Below are 16,532 nucleotides of genomic sequence, written 5' to 3' on the forward strand. Positions count from 1 at the left end.
CTGGGAGGCTGAGGCAGGGAGCTCTGCAAGGGGGTGAAGAGCATAGAACACACCTCGGAGCAACTGGGCAAACAGACAGCATGGCCCGCTTAGCACAGGGCATTGTCACCTAGAAATGCTGTCTGGACCGCCAAGCTCAGGCCACGATTAGACCTCATCTATCCATCCATCCATCCATCCCAGCATGCATCCCCTGCCCCCCACAAGACCCTCCTCCAGGAGAAGAAGGGGACCGAGCTGCCCCTCTAGGCCCTTGCAGCCTGGGTCTTCCCCCAGCTTTTCTCTCTTATCTGACCCAAGGACCCTCAATTCTCAGATCTCAGCCTCCTGAGTAACTAGAATTACAGGTGAGAGCCACTGCACCCAGATGTAATTGATTTTTTTTAGATATAATTGTATTGCTGATATTAAGGTGTGGACAGAAGGGCAGCCATCTCTCAAATCAGGTCATGAGGACATTCTCACGTGCGCGTGCACGTGCCAGTCCTGGGGTTTGAACTCAGGGCTTGGGCGCTATCCCTGAGCTTTTCATTCAAGGTTGTTACTCTACCGCTTGAGCCACAGCTACTCCTCTGACAATTCGGTATTTCACTGGAGTTGACTCTCATAGACTTTCCTGCCCAGGACTGGCTTCGAACCTCAATCCTCAGATCTCAGGCTCCTGAGTAGCTGGGGTTACAGGCGTGAGTGGCTGAAAAAGGGGAGGGGGCTGGAGGGAGCAGATTCCTTTTCTTGTTAAGACAACAAGGAGTCGGTGATGACTGGAGATTATTTGGACAATGCCATGGTGTGGGAATGTGTGTGGGGCTCAGGTTTGGGGAGGAAGGCAAGAAGGACGGGGCTGGAGGATTGATTGGCCTCTGGCGTTTCTTGCTATTGGAGTCAGGTCCTCAGGGCCCCATGTGTCCTACGGCCACCGTTCTGAGGTGAGCGCAGGGCCCCTAGTGTGGACAGGAAGGAAGCTGAGATTCCCAAGAGATCTTCCTGAGACTCTGGCCTTGTCCCTTCAAATGGGGGCCAACATTTCTAGTAAAGAAGGGGTGTGTGTGTGTGTGTGTGTGTGTGCCCATGCGTGTGTCTCCTGCAGTCATCTTGTGTATGCATGTGTGTGTCTCATGTGGTCATATTGCATGTGAGCATGCCTGCGTGTGTCCCATGCAGTCATCTTGTATGCACACATGCATGTGTCCCATGGGGTCCTTTCACATTTGTGTGTCTCATGCCGTCATCGTGCGTGTGTGTGCATGCATGTGTCCTATGTACCGAGTTTTCCTGTGACACTTCCTGGGACAGAAATCCTGTCTGCATTCTTTGGATTCTCACCAGTGTCTGGCAGACGGTAGAGCTCTGGAAGCTATTGGATGGGTGATGGCAGGATGAACTGGAATGGATGGAGGGTTGGATGGATGGATGGAAGATAGATAGTGGAAGATGGATGAAATCATAGGTGAATAGAAGGAGGGAGGGAGGGAGGCATGAAAGGTGCATGGATGGAAGTTTGAAGGTTAGATGATGGGTACATGCTTAATGGATGAATGATGACTGGATGGATGGATGATGGATGGTGGATGGATGATGGAGGAATGATGGATAGTGGATGGATGATGGATGATGGATGGTGGATGATGGATGGTGGATGATGGGTGGATGGATGGTGGATGGAGGATGATGGATGATAGATGATGGATGGTGGATGGTGGATGATGGATAATGGATGGTGGATGATGGATGATAAATGGTGGATGGTGGATGATGGATGGTGGATGGTGGACGATGGATGATAGATGATGAATGGTGGATGGTAAATGGATGGTGGATGGTGGATGATGGATGATGGAGGATGGATAGTGGATGATGGATGATAGATGGTGGATGATGGATGATGGATGGTGGATGGTGGATGATAGATGGTGGATGGTGGATGATGGATGGTGGTAGTGGATGTGGATGGTGGATGATGGATGATGGATGGTGGATGGTGGATGGTGGATTGTGGATGCTGGATGCTGGATGGTGGAAGGTGGATGTGGATAGTGGATGATGGATGATGGATGGTGGATGCTGGATGATGGATGGTGGATGGTGGAAGGTGGATGTGGATAGTGGATGATGGATGATTGATGGTGGATGCTGGATGATGGATGGTGGATGGTGGATGGTGGATAGTGGATAGTGGATGATGGATGATGGATGGTGGATGGTGGATGGTGGTTGATGGATGATGGATGATGGATGGTGGATGGTGGATGATGGATGGTGGATGGTGGATGTGGATAGTGGATGGTGGATGGTGGATGGTGGATGGTGGATGATGCTTGATGGACGATGGACCGTGGACGGTGGACGGTGGACGGCGGATAGTGGATGGTGGATGGTGGATGGTGGATGGTGGATGTGGATGGTGGAGGGTGGAGGGTGGAGGGTGGAGGGTGGAGGGTGGATGTGGAGGGTGGATGTGGAGGGTGGATGGTGGAGGGTGGATGGTGGATGGTGGATGGTGGATGTGGATGGTGAATGTGGATGGTGGATGGTGGATGGTGGATGGTGGATGTGGATGGTGGATGGCGGATGGTGGATGGCGGATGTGGATGGCGGATGTGGATGGCGGATGGCGGAGGGCGGAGGGTGGATGTGGATGGTGGATGTGGATGGTGGATGGTGGATGGTGGATGGTGGATGGTGAATGTGGATGGTGGATGGTGGATGGTGGATGGTGGATGTGGATGGTGGATGGTGGATGGTGGATGGTGGATGATGGATGGTGGATGGTGGTTGATGGATGATGGATGGTGGATGTTGGATGATGTTTGGTGGATGGTGGATGTTAGATAGTGGATGGTGGATGGTGGATGGATGATAGATGATGGATAGACTCTGGTGGATGGTGGATGATGGATGATGGATGGTGGATGGTGGATGGTGGATGATGGATGGTGGATGGTGGTTGATGGATGATGGATGGTGGATGGTGGATGATGTTTGGTGGATGGTGGATGTTAGATAGTGGATGGTGGATGGTGGATGGATGATAGATGATGGATAGAGGCTGGTGGATGGTGGATGATGGATGATGAATGGTGGATGGTGGATGGTGGATGATAGATGATGGATGATGGATGGTGGATGGTGGATGGTGGATGGTGGATGTGGATGGTGAATGTGGATGGTGGATGGTGGATGGTGGATGGTGGATATGGATGGTGGATGGTGGATGGTGGATGGTGGATGTGGATGGTGGATGGTGGATGGCGAATGTGGATGGCGGATGTGGATGGCGAATGGCGGATGGCGGATGGCGGAGGACGGAGGGTGGAGGGTGGAGGGTGGGGGATGTGGAGGGTGGATGGTGGATGGTGGATGGTGGATGTGGATGGTGGATGATGGATGGTGGATGGTGGATGTGGATGGTGGATGGTGGATGTGGATGATGGATGGTGGAGGGTGGATGGTGGAGGGTGGATGTGGATGGTGGATGTGGATGGTGGATGGTGGATGGTGGATGTTGGATGGTGAATGTGGATGGTGGATGGTGGATGGTGGATGTGGATGGTGGATGGTGGAGGGTGGATGGTGGAGGGTGGATGTGGATGGTGGATGTGGATGGTGGATGGTGGATGGTGGAAGGAGGATGTGGATGGTGGATGTGGATGTGGACGGTGGATGGTGGATGGTGGATGTGGATGGTGGATGTGGATGGTGGATGGTGGATGGTGGATGGTGTTTGGTGGATGGTGGATGTGGATGGTAGATGGTGGATGGTGGATGATGGAGGGTGGAGGGTGGATGGTGGATGGTGGATGTGGATGGTGGATGGTGGATGATGGATGGTGGATGGTGGATGGTGGATGGTGGACGGATGGTGGATGATGGATGATGGGTGATGGATGGTGGATGGTGGATGGTGGATGGATGATGGATGGTGGATGGTGGATGGTGGATGATGGATGGTGGATGGTGGTTGATGGATGATGGATGGTGGATGTTGGATGATGTTTGGTGGATGGTGGATGTTAGATAGTGGATGGTGGATGGTGGATGGATGATAGATGATGGACAGAGGCTGGTGGATGGTGGATATTGGATGATGAAAGGTGGATGGTGGATGGTGGATGATACATGATGGATGATGGATGGTGGATGTTGGATGGTGGATGGTGGATGGGGATGGTGAATGTGGATGGTGGATGGTGGATGGTGGATGTGGATGGTGGATGGTGGATGGTGGATGGTGGATGTGGATGGTGGATGGTGGATGGCGGATGTGGATGGCGGATGGCGGATGGCGGAGGACGGAGGGTGGAGGGTGGAGGGTGGAGGGTGGATGTGGAGTGTGGATGGTGGATGGTGGATGGTGGATGGTGGATGGTGGATGTGGATGGTGGATGATGGATGGTGGATGGTGGATGTGGATGGTGGATGGTGGATGTGGATGATGGATGGTGGATGGTGGATGGTGGAGGGTGGATGTGGATGGTGGATTTGGATGGTGGATGGTGGATGGTGCATGGTGGATGTTGGATGGTGAATGTGGATGGTGGATGGTGGATGGTGGATGTGGATGGTGGATGGTGGATGGTGGATGTGGATGGTGGATGGTGGAGGGTGGAGGGTGGATGTGGATGGTGGATGTGGATGGTGGATGGTGGATGGTGGATGGTGGATGGTGGATGGTGGCTGGTGGATGTGGATGGTGGATGGTGGATGTGGATGGTGGAGGGTGGAGGGTGGAGGGTGGAGGGTGGAGGGTGGATGTGGATGGTGGATGGTGGATGGTGGATGTGGATGGTGGATGGTGGATGATGGATGGTGGATGGTGGATGGTGGATGGTGGACGGATGGTGGATGATGGATGATGGGTGATGGATGGTGGATGGTGGATGGATGATGGATGGTGGATGGTGGATGGTGAATGATGGATGGTGGATGGTGGTTGATAGATGATGGATGGTGGATGTTGGATGATGTTTGGTGGATGGTGGATGTTAGATAGTGGATGGTGGATGGTGGATGGATGATAGATGATGGATAGAGTCTGGTGGATGGTGGATGATGGATGATGGATGGTGGATGGTGGATGGTGGATGGTGGACGATGGATGGTGGATGGTGGTTGATGGATGATGGATGGTGGATGTTGGATGATGTTTGGTTGATGGTGGATGTTAGATAGTGGATGGTGGATGGTGGATGGATGATAGATGATGGACAGAGGCTGGTGGATGGTGGATGATGGATGATGAATGGTGGATCGTGGATGGTGGATGATAGATGATGGATGATGGATGGTGGATGGTGGATGTTGGATGGTGGATGGGGATGGTGAATGTGGATGGTGGATGGTGGATGGTGGATGGTGGATGTGGATGGTGGATGGTGGATGGTGGATGTGGATGGTGGATGGTGGATGGCGGATGTGGATAGCGGATGGCGGATGGCGGATGGCGGATGGCGGATGGCGGAGGACGGAGGGTGGAGGGTGGAGGGTGGAGGGTGGATGTGGAGGGTGGATGGTGGATGGTGGATGGTGGATGGTGGATGTGGATGGTGGATGATGGATGGTGGATTGTAGATGGTGGATGGTGGATGTGGATGGTGGATGTGAATGGTGGATGGTGGATGGTGCATGGTGGATGTTGGATGGTGAATGTGGATGGTGGATGGTGGATGGTGGATGTGGATGGTGGATAGTGGATGGTGGATGTGGATGGTGGATGGTGGAGGGTGGAGGGTGGATGTGGATGGTGGATGTGGATGGTGGATGGTGGATGGTGGATGGTGGATGTGGATGGTGGATGGTGGATGGTGGATGGTCGATGGTGGCTGGTGGATGGTGGATGGTGGCTGGTGGATGTGGATGGTGGAGGGTGGAGGGTGGAGGGTGGAGGGTGGATGGTGGATCTGGATGGTGGATGGTGGATGGTGGATGGAGGATGTGGATGGTGGATGCGGATGGTGGATGCGGATGGTGGATGTGGATGGTGGATGTGGATGGTGGATGATGGATGGTGGATGGTGGATGGTGGATGGTGGATGATGGAGGATGAATGGTGGATGGTGGATGGTGGATGGATGATGGATGGTGGGTGGTGGATGTGGAGGCTGGATGGTGGATGGTGTTTGGTGGATGGTGGATGTGGATGGTAGATGGTGGATGGTGGATGATGGAGGGTGGAGGGTGGATGGTGGATGGTGGATGTGGATGGTGGATGGTGGATGATGGATGGTGGATGGTGGATGGTGGATGGTGGACGGATGGTGGATGATGGATGATGGGTGATGGATGGTGGATGGTGGATGGTGGATGGATGATGGATGGTGGATGGTGGATGGTGGATGATGGATGGTGGATGGTGGTTGATGGATGATGGATGGTGGATGTTGGATGATGTTTGGTGGATGGTGGATGTTAGATAGTGGATGGTGGATGGTGGATGGATGAGAGATGATGGATAGAGGCTGGTGGATGGTGGATGATGGATGATGGATGGTGGATGGTGGATGGTGGATGATAGATGATGGATGATGGATGGTGGATGGTAGATGGTGGATGGTGGCTGGTGGATGGTGGATGGATGGTGGATGGTGGATGGATGATGGATGGTGGATGGTGGATGGTGGATGGTGGATGGATGGTGGATGGTGGATGGTGGATGGATGATGGATGGTGGATGGTGGATGGTGGATGGTGGCTGGTGGATGTGGATGGTGGATGGTGGATGTGGATGGTGGAGGGTGGAGGGTGGAGGGTCGAGGGTGGAGGGTGGAGGGTGGATGTGGATGGTGGATGGTGGATGGTGGATGTGGATGGTGGATGGTGGATGATGGATGGTGGATGGTGGATGGTGGATGGTGGACGGATGGTGGATGATGGATGATGGGTGATGGATGGTGGATGGTGGATGGTGGATGGATGATGGATGGTGGATGGTGGATGGTGGATGATGGATGGTGGATGGTGGTTGATAGATGATGGATGGTGGATGTTGGATGATGTTTGGTGGATGGTGGATGTTAGATAGTGGATGGTGGATGGTGGATGGATGATAGATGATGGATAGAGTCTGGTGGATGGTGGATGATGGATGATGGCTGGTGGATGGTGGATGGTGGATGGTGGACGATGGATGGTGGATGGTGGTTGATGGATGATGGATGGTGGATGTTGGATGATGTTTGGTGGATGGTGGATGTTAGATAGTGGATGGTGGATGGTGGATGGATGATAGATGATGGACAGAGGCTGGTGGATGGTGGATGATGGATGATGAATGGTGGATCGTGGATGGTGGATGATAGATGATGGATGATGGATGGTGGATGGTGGATGTTGGATGGTGGATGGGGATGGTGAATGTGGATGGTGGATGGTGGATGGTGGATGGTGGATGTGGATGGTGGATGGTGGATGGTGGATGGTGGATGTGGATGGTGGATGGTGGATGGCGGATGTGGATGGCGGATGGCGGATGGCGGATGGCGGATGGCGGAGGACGGAGGGTGGAGGGTGGATGTGGAGGGTGGATGGTGGATGGTGGATGGTGGATGGTGGATGTGGATGGTGGATGATGGATGGTGGATTGTAGATGGTGGATGGTGGATGTGGATGGTGGATGTGAATGGTGGATGGTGGATGGTGCATGGTGGATGTTGGATGGTGAATGTGGATGGTGGATGGTGGATGGTGGATGTGGATGGTGGATGGTGGATGGTGGATGTGGATGGTGGATGGTGGAGGGTGGAGGGTGGATGTGGATGGTGGATGTGGATGGTGGATGGTGGATGGTGGATGGTGGATGTGGATGGTGGATGGTGGATGGTGGATGGTGGCTGGTGGATGGTGGATGGTGGCTGGTGGATGTGGATGGTGGATGGTGGATGTGGATGGTGGAGGGTGGAGGGTGGAGGGTGGAGGGTGGATGGTGGATCTGGATGGTGGATGGTGGATGGTGGATGGAGGATGTGGATGGTGGATGATGGATGGTGGATGGTGGATGGTGGATGGTGGATGATGGAGGATGAATGGTGGATGGTGGATGGTGGATGGATGATGGATGGTGGGTGGTGGATGTGGATGCTGGATGGTGGATGGTGTTTGGTGGATGGTGGATGTGGATGGTAGATGGTGGATGGTGGATGATGGAGGGTGGAGGGTGGATGGTGGATGGTGGATGTGGATGGTGGATGGTGGATGATGGATGGTGGATGGTGGATGGTGGATGGTGGACGGATGGTGGATGATGGATGATGGGTGATGGATGGTGGATGGTGGATGGTGGATGGATGATGGATGGTGGATGGTGGATGGTGGATGATGGATGGTGGATGGTGGTTGATGGATGATGGATGGTGGATGTTGGATGATGTTTGGTGGATGGTGGATGTTAGATAGTGGATGGTGGATGGTGGATGGATGAGAGATGATGGATAGAGGCTGGTGGATGGTGGATGATGGATGATGGATGGTGGATGGTGGATGGTGGATGATAGATGATGGATGATGGATGGTGGATGGTAGATGGTGGATGGTGGCTGGTGGATGGTGGATGGATGGTGGATGGTGGATGGATGGTGGATGGTGGATGGTGGATGGTGGATGGATGGTGGATGGTGGATGGATGATGGATGGTGGATGGTGGATGGTGGATGGTGGATGGATGGTGGATGGTGGATGGATGGTGGATGGTGGATGGTGGATGGATGATGGATGGTGGATGGTGGATGGTGGATGATGGATGATGGATGGTGGATGGTGGATGGTGGATGGTGGATGGATGGTGGATGGTGGATGGATGGTGGATGGTGGATGGATGATGGATGCTGGATGGTGGATGGTGGATGGGTGGTGGATGGTGGATGGTGGATGGATGGTGGATGGTGGATGGTGGATGGATGGTGGATGGTGGATGGATGGTGGATGGTGGATGGTGGATGATGGATGGTGAATGGTGATTGATGGATGATGAATGGTGGATGATGGATGATGTTTGGTGGATGGTGGATGTTAGATAGTGGATGGTGAATGGTGGATGGTGGATGGATGATAGATGATGGATGGTGGCTGGTGGATGGTGGATGATGGATGATGGATGGTGGATGATGGATGGTGGATGGTGGATGGTGGATGGTGGACGGATGGTGGATGATGGATGATGGGTGATGGATGGTGGATGGTGGATGGATGATGGATGGTGGATGGTGGATGGTGGATGATGGATGGTGGATGGTGGTTGATGGATGATGGATGGTGGATGTTGGATGATGTTTGGTGGATGGTGGATGTTAGATAGTGGATGGTGGATGGTGGATGGATGATAGATGATGGATAGAGGCTGGTGGACGGTGGATGTTGGATGATGGATGGTGGATGGTGGATGGTGGATGATAGATGATGGATGATGGATGGTGGATGGTGGATGGTGGATGGTGGATGGATGGTGGATGGTGGATGGATGGTGGATGGTGGATGGTGGATGGATGGTGGATGGTGGATGATGGATGGATGGTGGATGGTGGATGGTGGATGTGGATAGTGGATGGTGGATGGTGGATGGTGGATGGATGGTGGATGGTGGATGATGGATGGATGGTGGATGGTGGTTGATGGATGATGTATGGTGGATGATGGATGATGTTTGGTGGATGGTGGATGTTAGATAGTGGATGGTGGATGGTGGATGGTGGATGGATGATAGATGATGGATGTTGACTGGTGGATGGTGGATGATGGATGATGGATGGTGGATGGTGGATGATGGATGATGGATGGTGGATGGTGGATGATGGATGATGGATGGTGGATGGTGGATGATGGATGATGGGTGGTGGATGTTGGATGGTGGATGATAGTTGATGGATGATGGATGGTGGATGGTGGATGGTGGGTGGTGGATGGATGGTGGATGGTGGATGGTGGATGTGGATGGTGGATGGTGGATGGTGGATGGTGGATGGATGGTGGATGGTGCATGGTGGATGGATGATGGATGATGGATGGTGGATGGATGGTGGATGGTGGATGGTGGATGTGGATAGTGGATGTGGATGGTGGATGGTGGATGGTGGATGGTGGATGGTGGATGATGGATGTGGATGGTGGATTGTGGATGGTGGATGGTGGATGTGGATGATGGATGGTGGATGGTGGATGGTGGATTACAGATAATGGATTATGGATGATGGATGGTGGATGGTGGTTGATGGATGATGGATGGTGGATGATGGATGATGGAAGGTGGATGGTGGATGTTAGATCGTAGATGATGGATGGTGGATGGATGATAGATGATGGATGGTGGATAGTAGGTGGTGGAAGGTGGTTGATGGATGATGGATGGTGGATGATGGATGGATGATAGATGATGGATGGTGGATGATCAGCATGGATGGATAGAAGGTTGGAAGGCTGAATAGATGGAGTATATGTATTATATACTATGTATTACATGATATGTATATATATATTATCTACTATGTATGCATCATTGGGCTCATGTGGCAGAAGTGGCAGTGTGCAAAGTGATTGGACCTGAAGGAGGCAGATGTGTTCAGGAGAACTCTGAGATGCTGTGGAGAAGCTGGAGCCATGTTCTCAGGCCAGGCCAGAGGCCTGAGGGAGGCGTGGTCTACAGGTGGAACCAGCCTTGTGGAGCTCCCTGGAGTTCTCAATGCAGTCCCACGCTCCCAAAGTGCACAGTCGCTAACGCAGAGTCCTTGGCGTCACATCCAATCTCGTCTATTTCGTGACCTTCCTCTCAACGCGCTTTTTAACAATGAGTTATCGGTCAGCCCAAGTTTTCTGTCAATCCACTCATGGCTTGTGTCTCTTGCCCCGCCTTGCTCGGCTCTTGGTGCATGGGTCTTTGAAGTGAATGGCACATGAGCTGCGGTTCCACATACCACAGGGCCTTTGTATTTGCTCCTCTGTCCCTTTGGAGACAGCGTGCTCCCCACTCCTCCTTCCCATGCTCCTCCCTGTTTGGGCCTTTGTGCCATGCAGGGAATTTATGCAAGCATGAAAAGGTGATACTGAGGGAGCGTGGAGAACACCAGTCACTATTCTGATCAAGTCCTGGGCGTTCACAGAAGCTCTTCTGGGGGCGGTTCCAGGCAATTAGCAGGCCAGCCAGGCAGCCGTGTCTGGAACACTGGGGCGAAGCCCAAGTTATCTTGAGAGTAGGGACATCTAAGCGCCTGAGCACCCTGTGCCCTGAGCCTGGGGTTGACTGGGGCTGGCACCTGGCCCACGTACACAGTAGTACATTGTTGGTTGATAAAAGGGGAGCTGTGGCCTTGGGGAGCATGACAGGCAGACATGGGTGTGATATCACACAAGAAAATGATTAAAAAACAAAACCAAACCAGATCCTATGACAACTGTCACACATGTTCTCTCAGATACAAATGTTACTTCTAAAAGATCGATGAGCAGGGTGTCACCAACTTACATCAGTAATCCTAGCCACTGGGAGGGGGAGGGTCTGCAAGATGGTGGTTCAAGGTCAGCCTGGGCACAAAAAAGTCTGCTCGACTCATGTCTAAACTAACCAGCAAAAACAAAAACAAAACAAAACACCCTAGGGGCCGGGAGTTTTGCCTAGTGGTAGAGTGCTTGCCTAGCGTGCACGAAGACCCAGGTTTGATGCCTCGGTACCACATATATAGAAAAAGCCAGAGGTACGGCTGTAGCTCAAGTGCTGGAGCTCTAGCCTTGAGAAAGCCCAAGGACGGTGCTCAGGCCCTGAGTTCAAGCCTGGGATTGGCAAAGATAAATGTATTTTGAAAATGTGTTGATTCTCTTCTCTACCTTAGTGATTGTTTGTTATTGTAGTCTACCTTAGTGATTGTTTGTTATTGTAGTTTGTTATTGTAGGCTGCTTCTTGGCAGCCTCTTCCATGTGTAAGAATTTTCTTCAGTCTTACTCTCCAGTCCAGCCTTTATCAACCTACCTGCCAATCACTCCTCCACCCATCCCTCCAGATAGCCATCGATGAAGCCTTATATCCACCTATCTTCCATCCACTCAACTGTCCACCCACCCTCCCACCCATCACCCATCCATCCATCCACTCCTCATCCATCTACCCATCCACTCATTATCCATCCACCCATCACCAATCCATCCATCCATCCATCCATCAACCATCTATCCCACCTTCCCATCCATCCATCAACCATCTATCCCGTCTACCCATCCATCATCTATCCATCCAACTTTCTATCTATTCAGCCACCCAATCTTCTTTCCATCCACCCATCCATCCACCACCCACCATCCATCCGTCTATCCAACCTTCCATCTATTCAGCCATCCACCCATCCATCCATCATCTATCCATTCATCCATCAACCATTTACCATCTATCCACCCATCCTCCATTCATCCAAACTTCCATCTATTCAGCCATCCAACTTTCTAATCCATCCATAATATATTATATATTATCATATGTATGCACAGATATTATACATAGACATGCCATAATGTATGTGTCCTGCAAAAAAAAAATACTTTTTAGTTGTCTTGGATAGAACCCCGGAAGGTAGTGGCAAAGAAATGGAACAAGAGAAAGCAAAGCTTCATTGTTCCCTCAGTGTATCGGGCAGAGGCAGCGAGGATGCAGCACTGCAGCTATGTGCTGGGGTGGACAGCCTTCCTTCTCCACATCTACCAGGCTGGTGGTGGACCTTCAGCCTTGAATGGAAGAGGGGAGAGAAATGAGGCCCTGAGGTGTGGGCGTGGCCTGTGGACCTGAGACTGGCCTTGGAGGTGGGGCGTGCCTGGGGTGTGGGCGTGGCCTTTGCCCTATGGTCGTGGCCAGTGACCTGTCGGTGTGGGCGTGGCCTGGTGGGTGTGGGCGGGGCCTGTGGAACTGAGACAGGCCTTGGAGGTGGGGCGTGCCTGGGGTGTGGGCGTGGCCTTTGCAGATATGGGCGTGGTTTCTGACGTGACTATAGGCGTGGCCTGGGCCTTGCGGGTGTGGGCGGGGCCTGTGGAACTGAGACAGGCCTTTGAGGTGGGGATGCCTGGGGCGTGGACTTTGCCCGTGTGGGCGTGGCCTGTGATGTGACTTTGTGGGTGTGGGAGGGGCCTGTGGGTGGAACGGGGCCTTGAGGATGTGGGTGGGCCTTGGCGTGGGCTGGCCTTGGCATGGGCGGGGCCTTGTCGATGTGGGTGGTGCCTTGCAGGTGTGGGCGGGGCCTGTGTGGGGCGGTACCTTGCGGCTGAGAGGCGGGGCCTGTGGCTGGGGCGGGGCCTGTGAAGGCAGTCCAGAGTCCCGAGGTGCAGCCTCGCCCCGCCCGGCACAGATTACCCGCGCTGCATCTTCCCCTTCGTCTTATGCGGGAAGCCATATGACAACTGCACGTTTGAAGGGACCCTGATGTGGAGGGCCTGGTGCTCCGTCACCTCCAGCTTCGACCAGAGGCACCAGTGGAAGTACTGCGAGACCAACGGTAAGCACCGGGGCCGGTGCGTGGGGACCGGGGGGCCGGCGTTAAGTACCCAGGAGGAGCGGGCGTAAGTACTGCGAATCCCGCAGCGTCAGGAGCCAGGACGGGGAAGTGTTGATGGCGGTTCGAAGCCAGCCCGGGCAGGAAAATCCGCGAGACCGCCATCTCCAGTGAGCACCAGGAAGCCGGAAGTGGAGCCGTGGCCCAGGGTGTGGTGGCGCACCCGCTCAGGGACAGCGCCCTGGCCGCGAGTTCAAGCCTCGGCATTGGCACCCATGGGCGCGGGCATGCACAGGCACACACACAGGCACACTCCTGCACACATGCACACGCACGTACGCACACACACACGTGCACATGCACACACATGCACATACACATGCACATACACTCACGCACACACATGCACACGCGCACACACGCACACACGCATGCACACACACGCCCACATAGGCGCGCATGCACACGCACGCACACACGCGCGCACACACACGCGCACACATGCACACACACGCGCACACGCACACACACATGCACACACACGCACACACATGCACACACACGCGCACACACACACGCACGCACACCTGTGCGCGCGTACGCGAGGCCGCCAGGCCCGTCCCCTCCTCCTGATGCCGCCTCCCCTGGTCGTTCGCAGGGTACGGCGGCAACTCCTTCAGCAGGCCCTGCTTCTTCCCCTCCACCTACAGAAACAGCGTGGTCTCCGAGTGCATTGAGAACGAGGACAGCAAGCTCTGGTGCCCGACCACCGAGAACATGGACCAGAACGGCAAGTGGAGCGTCTGCGCCGACACCAGTAATCGGGGCTCGGGGCCGGGGGCCCAGGGAGGGGCGCCGGGGACCTGAGCACAGCCTGGACTCTAGACTCGGACTCGGGGATCACGGGGGGGGGGGGGGGGCATGACTAAGATTGGCTTGAGCTGCAGGTGAAAATACAATATCACACACACACGAGGCATCGCCAGGTGCTGGGGTCTCAACCTGTCATCCAGCTACTCAGGAGCTGAGATGTGAGGGTCCTGACCCCTCTTTGCTGCTTAATGGCCTTCATCCTGTCCCCTTCTCCTTCTTCTCTTCCCGAAGGAATTTCTGCCTTATCGCCGGGCTTCCCCTGCCACTTTCCGTTCAACTATAAAAACAAGAATTATTTTAACTGCACCAAGATAGGGTCGAAACAGAAGCGTCTTTGGTGTGCCACATCCTACAACTACGACCAGCACCACACGTGGGTGTACTGCTGACCCCCAGTGGGCCCCGAGCAGCCTGGAAGGTGAGGGGTGCGGTGCAGGGAAGATTGGAGATTAGGAGGAGGCAGACGGGGTCCAACCTGATGAACAGCTGAGATGAAAGAGGGGCGGGGAGGTTAATTGCTAAGACAGGTACCATGGCCCGTGCCTGTAATCCCAGCACTTAAGTGGCCAGGGTGGGAGGGAAGCCATAGGGAATTGGGATTTCACTGGCAAGGGGAGAGATGAGGAAAGGGAAAGTTTTGTTTTTGTTTTGTTTTTGTGCTGAGGCTGGGGCTTGAACTCCAGGTCTCACTTGCTATATATATATTTTTATGTGTATGTGTGTATGTATATATATATATTTATGTGTATGTGTGTGTGTATATATATATATGTATATATATATATATATGCATGTACACTCAAGGCAGTCGCTCTACCACTTGAGCCACATTTCCACTTTTGGCTTTTAGTTGGTCCATGGGAGATAAGAGTCTCTGGGTTTTCCTCCCTGGGCTGGTTTTGAACCACAAATCTCAGGCTCCTGAGCAGCTGGGATGACAGGCACGAGCCATGATGCCACGCTAAGTGTCACTTTTTATTTCTAATTGAAGCCTGGCTCCTGGTTGTTCTTTCAGAGAGAAGCCAGTCCTGGGAGAAGGCTTCCCCCCCCCCGCCCCGGAACTGGCACCTGTGCCTTCTGGGCCTAGATGGTCACCTTTAGAAACACCCGGTTGTCACCATATAGCATCACCGGGTCTTCTGAGAAGAGCAGAGGGAAACAAGGCACTGACACCCAGAAAACAGCTCCTGCCCCACCCCTGTGTCCACCTCGCTGCTTCCTTGAAGAAGACCCGGCCTAGGGGCAGCGTGGACGCTGCAGGGTTGGGGAAGAAGAAGCCTGACCTGGGGTAGAGCATGGTCAGCACCTAAGCAGGTCACAGATGAATAAATAAGTAAGCATCGAGCATGTGTGCCCCATCTCCACGCGTGAACCTGGACCCGAGTGGGGACAGAGAAGCTCCTGTGTGATTTCTGTCCTTCCTCAGCCCGGGAGGCCAGAGGCCAGGAGGCTGTCCAAGTGGCCATACCAGGATGGCAGAGGTGGAGGCTGTAGCCTCCCTGCTGGATGGACAGAAGGACAGGCTGGGGCCCAACCCAGAGGAGGGAGAGAGACCCTCCCTCCCTCCCTCCTCTCTCTGTCTCTGTCTCCATCTGTCAATCTCTGTCTCTATCCATCTGTCCGTCATTCTCTGCCTGCCTCCGTATGGTGTGTGTGTCTCTCTCGTGACATTTGTAGAGAATTCATGCCCCGGGATCAGCTTGCTCTAAACCTTTATAATCCAGGCTGTGATTTAATCCAGCCCCCCCCCCCCATATCTCACACCAAGATGATGTGGAGGTCAAAAGGGAAAAACGGATTTATTCCTGGAAGGCAGTGTGATGACCTTGGACACCCCTCCCCCCAGGACACTGCTGAGACCCCGGGGTCTCCCACACAGCTAGGAAAACGCCCCGGCGCTGCAGCCACGCTCCCAGCCCTTTCCCTTTTGGGTTTGTTTTGTTTTGGAGAGGGTTTTGCTACCTTTGCCAGGGCTGGTCTTCACCTCACGATCCTCCTTTCCCTGCCTCCCGAGCCGCTGGGACTACAGGCTGGAACCACTATCCCCAGTGGAACACTGTCCACCTGCCTGCCACACCCCAGCGTGTCTAGATTCCCACTGCCGGATCTGTGGCCGATGTGGCCCCCACTCCACTCCTACCACGACAGAACCTGGGGGATCAGAGGGTGAAGCTGGCAAGAGAAGGGCAGACTGTGTGATGGAAGTGTCA

General features: G+C 53.8%; 2 protein-coding genes across 4 annotated transcripts in view; both read left to right on the forward strand.

The window, feature by feature from the left end:
- The window catches only part of LOC150043623 (calcium-binding protein 5-like), a 50,011-nt gene that overhangs the window by 3,285 nt on the left and 30,194 nt on the right, over positions 1-16,532 (forward strand). The gene's annotated exons all lie outside the window — the stretch shown is intronic.
- On the forward strand, positions 12,805-14,711 carry LOC150043625 (epididymal sperm-binding protein 1-like). Its single transcript, XM_090322701.1, has 4 exons — positions 12,805-12,844; positions 13,306-13,452; positions 14,108-14,266; positions 14,554-14,711. The coding sequence occupies exons 1-4, from the start codon at positions 12,805-12,807 to the stop codon at positions 14,709-14,711; spliced, it is 504 nt and encodes a 167-aa protein (XP_090178827.1).

The sequence above is a fragment of the Megascapheus bottae genome, chromosome 31 (assembly GCF_031878675.1).
Source record: "Megascapheus bottae isolate mThoBot1 chromosome 31, mThoBot2.hap1, whole genome shotgun sequence".
Taxonomy (NCBI): Eukaryota; Metazoa; Chordata; class Mammalia; order Rodentia; family Geomyidae; genus Megascapheus; species Megascapheus bottae.

Bases quoted from the DNA above. Each gene is read 5' to 3' on its own strand.
- LOC150043625 (XM_090322701.1), top strand. From the start codon at position 12,805: ATGGTCGTGGCCAGTGACCTGTCGGTGTGGGCGTGGCCTG. The intron at 12,845-13,305 runs GTGGGTGTGGGC...CGCCCGGCACAG, and splicing joins GTCGGTGTGGGCGTGGCCTG to ATTACCCGCGCTGCATCTTC. The intron at 14,267-14,553 runs GTAATCGGGGCT...CTCTTCCCGAAG, and splicing joins GAGCGTCTGCGCCGACACCA to GAATTTCTGCCTTATCGCCG.